The following is a 5,241-nucleotide window of genomic DNA, read 5'->3' as shown; positions in this document are numbered from 1 at the left end:
TTGCATTTTAATTAATTTTAAGCATCATTTCAAAGCAAATGACTACTATGTTTTATGCTGTTAAGAACCAAAAAATGATAACAGAGAATTTTCACATTTACTTACATACGAATGTTTTAAAAACGCAATAGTGAATGAACACCAGTTGAATGTTTCATTTTGTCCTTCATTATATGGATGCAAGAAAAAAAAATCTATTCCAAACCTCTCACTTAATATTAAAATTATTTACAACTTAATCCTAAGAAAGTACTCAAACATTTTTCTATTACTTTATTTGCTTTGATGCAACAGTTCATTTAAAAAGAAGAAAAAAAACCTGAGCTCAACTTCTTTATCTTATACACTTGAACTAAAACCTTGTTACACACAAATGACCTGAACTTTTGTATAATAAACATCATGCCTTTAACCACACAGAGATGATACACGGCCATCTTAAAAGTGCAGAATACTTTCAGACAAATCAGGAGAGGGCGTGTAATCCTGTAATTTATCAGACACCCAAAAAATAAAACAGTAAATCCTTGAATTGTCAGTCTCTCATTCTAATAAAGTTGAATTGCTTTACTGTTTATCCTTCAAAAGGGCTTAGAAAGAAGTATTTACATTACTCCCTTTAAAAGATAAAAGTGTGTAACATTCTCCAGTAGACGGTAACAAGGGTTCTAGGTTGTGCATGTTCTCTAAAACAAAGGTCACAGGGCGTTGCACAGCTGGAAGGCTCAGATGACGATGCTGGTGCCACTGCGAGAGCTCTTGTCCTGAGAGAGACATACCAACTTTAGATTACGAGCAAATATCAAAACTCAGATGTTTTAATCATTTTCACAATGGATGTTTATCTTTAAGAGCATAGTTGTAGCAGTGTGAGTCTAACGTTGCTAGAGCAGTGATTGTCTTACAGAGTAGGGATCGTTCCTTCTTGGTCCTGGTTTTTGTCCGGGCTCGTACTCAGTCCAGCCCCCACCTCCCCGTTTCCCTCCTCTGCTGCTGAACCCATCGTCCGAGCTTAAGGATCCTCGGGAGCGCCGGGCTGAAGGAGGAGGGTAGTTATCTCGAGACCGGTTGTCAAACAAGTCATCCCTTGAGCGGGAGCGGGGAGGGCCCATGCCCGCTCGTGATCTCCCCCGGCTCCCCCCGTCCAGTGACTCTTCGCTGTAGCTCCGGGGAAGTCCTCTAGATCTGGTTGGCGAGGGGTAACGTCTGCCAGCTCCTGCTCTCTCGTCTCGTCGACTGTAGCCACTGCGGCTGCTTTCACTGGAGCTGGGTGGGCGGGTCTTGGGTGCTGGAGGCGCGCCTCTTCCGGGGTTCTGCTCCCTTATTGGTGGTAGAGTGATAATGCGACGCTCCCTTGGAGGTTCGTCAAGAGCTGAGATCATGCTGGGGGGGCCGGGAGAATATGGAATGTTGATGGGCATTTGTTGGGGAGGTGGTGGCATCTGCTGCATGTGGGGGGGTGGAGGTGGTTGGGCCTGATGGGGAAAAAAATCACATGTTTGGTCATATCACAGATAAGGAATTTTTATATAATCTTTGACTGAATAGCTTTTAAGGTAGTGAGCTTTTAGTGAATAACTTTAATATGTTTGCACTTGTTTCTCTCTTTGTCACAAAAAAAAATCCAATTGTTATGTAGCTGTTTGTGCCACCAAATGCATGTTAACCTTAATATTATTTATTTAACATAGTGGTATCTATATACAAAACCTTTTAGTCCTGTTTTGCAGGGCAAATACACACGGAAATACAAGGTCAACCTATTTAACAACCAGATAAACCTGTTTCTGTGCTGTTTACTCTGTTTATTTGTGCCCAATATGACCTGAGATAGTCTGCTTGCATGTTTTGTTACTAAAAACAGCCTCTTATACATTTATTTATTAAAACTTCTACAGATGTGGTGACTTGATAAACATTGATTTTCAAAGGGAAGGTCACCACTTTGGTCTTAAGGTCATGAATAATATTATGCACATGTAAAAAGCTGTACTTCAGCTGCACTTCTTAAATGTTCTGAAAGTCAATTGAAAACACCAGAGCATAAAAACTTAAAACTCTTGTCTTACTAATATGTATGTTTTAGTTGGTCTATTCTGTCTTTTTCTTTAGTGGTTACACGTTTTTACTATATGTTAAAAGCAATAAAAGCAAATGCATAAAGTAAAAATATTACTATTGCATGAGAACCTAATTTGTGATGCTGTTTTTATTGATCTGTGGCAGACGTGGGATGATACCTGCAGTAGAGGACTTGTCAAATCCAGCCCTCTGACTTGGTTCTCCACGTAATCGATCATATGATTTCCAGCTGTGTGGTTGCTTTGGACACTGGGGGCAGGATAGCTGTAAGCTGACTGGGGGGCTGGCAGGGCCATGGGCTTCATAGGAATGCTTTTCCCTGAAACTGATCCTGTGCAAATGCAGAGGCAAGTGAGGCAACGCAGGAAGAAAGACTCACCATAGAAATGCACTGAGCATTAAAAGAAGATATGAGTTAGGTGTATATGCATACCTGGATAGAGCATTGGGTTCATCTGAGAAGAAACATGGCTCAGTGGCACATATTGCTGTCCATGCTGCCATGCTTGTTTTGCCTCCTTCAACATACGATGCTCCATCACAGCTAAGAGAGGTAAAAATACATCCTTTATTTTTAGCATTAAAAAAGCCATTCTAAAGCATAAATGATTCACTGATTAAGACATGCAAAACTACAGGGATTGAACCTATTGAGAAAAAAATGATTTACATTACACTATTAATGTGTCAGTAGTTGTTTCATTTTATTTTATTTTTTTAGATAAATATCTTTTCAGCAATGGTGTCTTCCTATTCAGAGTCACCAAGGTTTATAGGAGTTGAACCACTCTGTCACCAGCTAAAAGCAGAGTACGCCCAAGAGATGTCATCAGGCCTTCAAAGATCTACTGTGGAGTCTCGTCAGTGCTAAATGATACATCTTTTGCTACAGCAAATGGACCCACTCAAATGAAAATCCTGTTTTTAACATGTTCTTGTAGCATTTTTTTTCAAGGAGGACATATGTAAAATAATTTAAGATTAAATCTGTGTTTGAGTATTTCTTTATTCAAATGGTGATGGATCAGGAGCAGATAAAACCCTGTAGTTGGAAATGGATATCAGTGGAAGGTTACTTGGCTACAAATGAAATAATCATAAATAAAAGACTTATAAAATATAGTTGGAATGAGACTTTAACATCACTGATCTGGCCCAGTTTGCTTCAGCATTACTTGTCGGTACCTTTTTCAGGACAGCAGCATTTCTGTGGGCAGCAGGGACAGCGGACGTAGCAGCAGCACTTCTGTGGGCAGCACTGGCAGCAGCAGATGCAAAACAGCAGTATCAGGAGGAGGGCGCCGATGATGATGAACAAGACGGTCAACCAATCTAAGACAACACAAGAGGAGACAGACTCAGTGCACCGTTAACATGAAGCATCTATACTGTTCATTTTCATACTCAAGGTTACCCCAAACCCTACAAGGTTTTCACCCAGAATTGGCTCCCGTTACTCTCACAAGCTATTTTAAGTAATAAAGGGATAAAAGTGAACTTTCAGTAGATCCTAAAGTCACCATCTGCACTACAGCTATGTCATTTATTATGAATAGGCAACTTGTTTTCTCTCATTTCTCTAAAATGGTCCTAGAGCTGTTAAAAATGGGTCAAAGTGACACATTGATTCTTCTATATAAAGACGTCTTACAATACAAATCATTTCACAATCATAAATATTTTCTTAGAGGAAATATAATTTCATTTCTTGCAACAGTAACAGGGAAGGTGCTTTAGGATTTGAACATTTGAACATTTTCATGAACGTCTTACGGTAAACGATGAGCTTGACCTCCTGAACATTGTTCCCGGCGGTGTCTCCAGCAGCATCAACAGAACAAAGGTAAACGCCGTTGTCCCACCACATCACCTCATTGATCACCAAGTCTGCCTCTGAACAAACAAACACAGGTCTAACTACACCGGATGTGCCTCAGGTCATCATGAACATGTTGGTTCAGAAAATAAGATCATATATTTAAATTTACTCTGTTGTTTTAGTTTATTTATTAATTGTCTTAGAAAAATAAATAAATGAAAACAAAGATTTAAAAAAATAAAATAAAAACCCAGCTCAGTTAGATTAGGTAAAAACGTACTGTTTTGAACAGTTATTTTGCGGTTCTGGTATTCTCCACCCAGTATGGCCTCATTCCCTCCTCTCTTCTGGACCACAGTCCGTATGGTCCTTTGACGGTCCGGACAGTCATTGGAAGGGTCCTGTCCCAGCTGCAGGGAGGCCTGGTACGCTGCATAAACACAAGCAGTGCTGTTGAGGACCCACTAGAACCCTTTTGTCTGACAGATGCATGAGCAAAAACAACTGCACCCATTAGAGTCAGCTTCAATCGAACTTCAACTTTATTTCTAAGGTCAACAGAAAATGTAAGCGCTTAATTTATTTTTTAACTATACGTCTTTACATAGGGATTTCTGCAGTTTATTTTCAGCAAAAGACTCTGAAAGTGCAATCTTCAAGGAAAGCAGATTAGAAATTAAGATTTTAGAAAGAACGTTAATGAAAAATAATAAAATTAAAATATCAGAAAAAGCTTCAGATCCATCATAAGTCTCATCTGTAGAGAAAATTATGATAGATTTGAAGAATAAACACACTAAGACTAAAAAACAAAACCTGAAATATAGCATTTTCAGACATTTAAGTCAAACATTTAGGCAATAATTTTCAATTTTTAAATTTATTTATTTTGCATACATTTTTTTTAAATTAAATCAGTGGTCCCTAACCCCCGCCGTGGACCGGCACTGATCCGTGGGACAGAAAAAAAGAAATACATGCACTAGTGATTGTTTCCACTTAGTTTAGTTTCTGCTCATGAAGGAAGTTTTATTTTGTAAAACAGCCAGATTCTGTTCACAACACCAATATTGGTCACATGACTTAAAGCGGCTACCTGGATTGCTAAGCTAGTGGCCCATAGATGAAAAGCTAACAAAAACCAAACAATAAAACATATCTGGAAAGTTTCTTCAGGGAGAAAATTGAAAAAAAGATCTTTTAGTAACAGGAATCTTATCCCATAAAGACCCAGATCTATTTTTCCTATAAAAAAAGAAATTATATGAAATACACTACAAACCAAGAAGACCACTTAATGCATTTCTGACTTTTTTCTGTGACACTGATGTCACCATGGG

At 38.8% G+C, this 5,241-nt stretch overlaps 1 protein-coding gene across 1 annotated transcript; it reads right to left on the bottom strand.

Annotated features, from left to right (window-relative positions):
* Nucleotides 1-260: 260 nt before the first annotated feature.
* Nucleotides 261-4,365, bottom strand: LOC112139116 (immunoglobulin-like domain-containing receptor 1; the record flags this gene model as incomplete). Its single annotated transcript, XM_024261817.2, has 7 exons — nt 261-764; nt 906-1,475; nt 2,241-2,413; nt 2,516-2,626; nt 3,268-3,414; nt 3,856-3,975; nt 4,182-4,365. Coding segments are annotated over 7 exons (1,344 nt in total), but the record flags the coding sequence as incomplete, so codon positions are not given.
* Between the last annotated feature and the right edge of the window lie 876 nt (nt 4,366-5,241).

This window comes from Oryzias melastigma, unplaced genomic scaffold (genome assembly GCF_002922805.2).
Source record: "Oryzias melastigma strain HK-1 unplaced genomic scaffold, ASM292280v2 sc02153, whole genome shotgun sequence".
Lineage (NCBI taxonomy): Eukaryota > Metazoa > Chordata > Actinopteri > Beloniformes > Adrianichthyidae > Oryzias > Oryzias melastigma.
The sequence above is the reverse complement of the archived record's forward strand: the minus strand, read 5'-3'. Positions and strand labels throughout refer to the sequence as shown.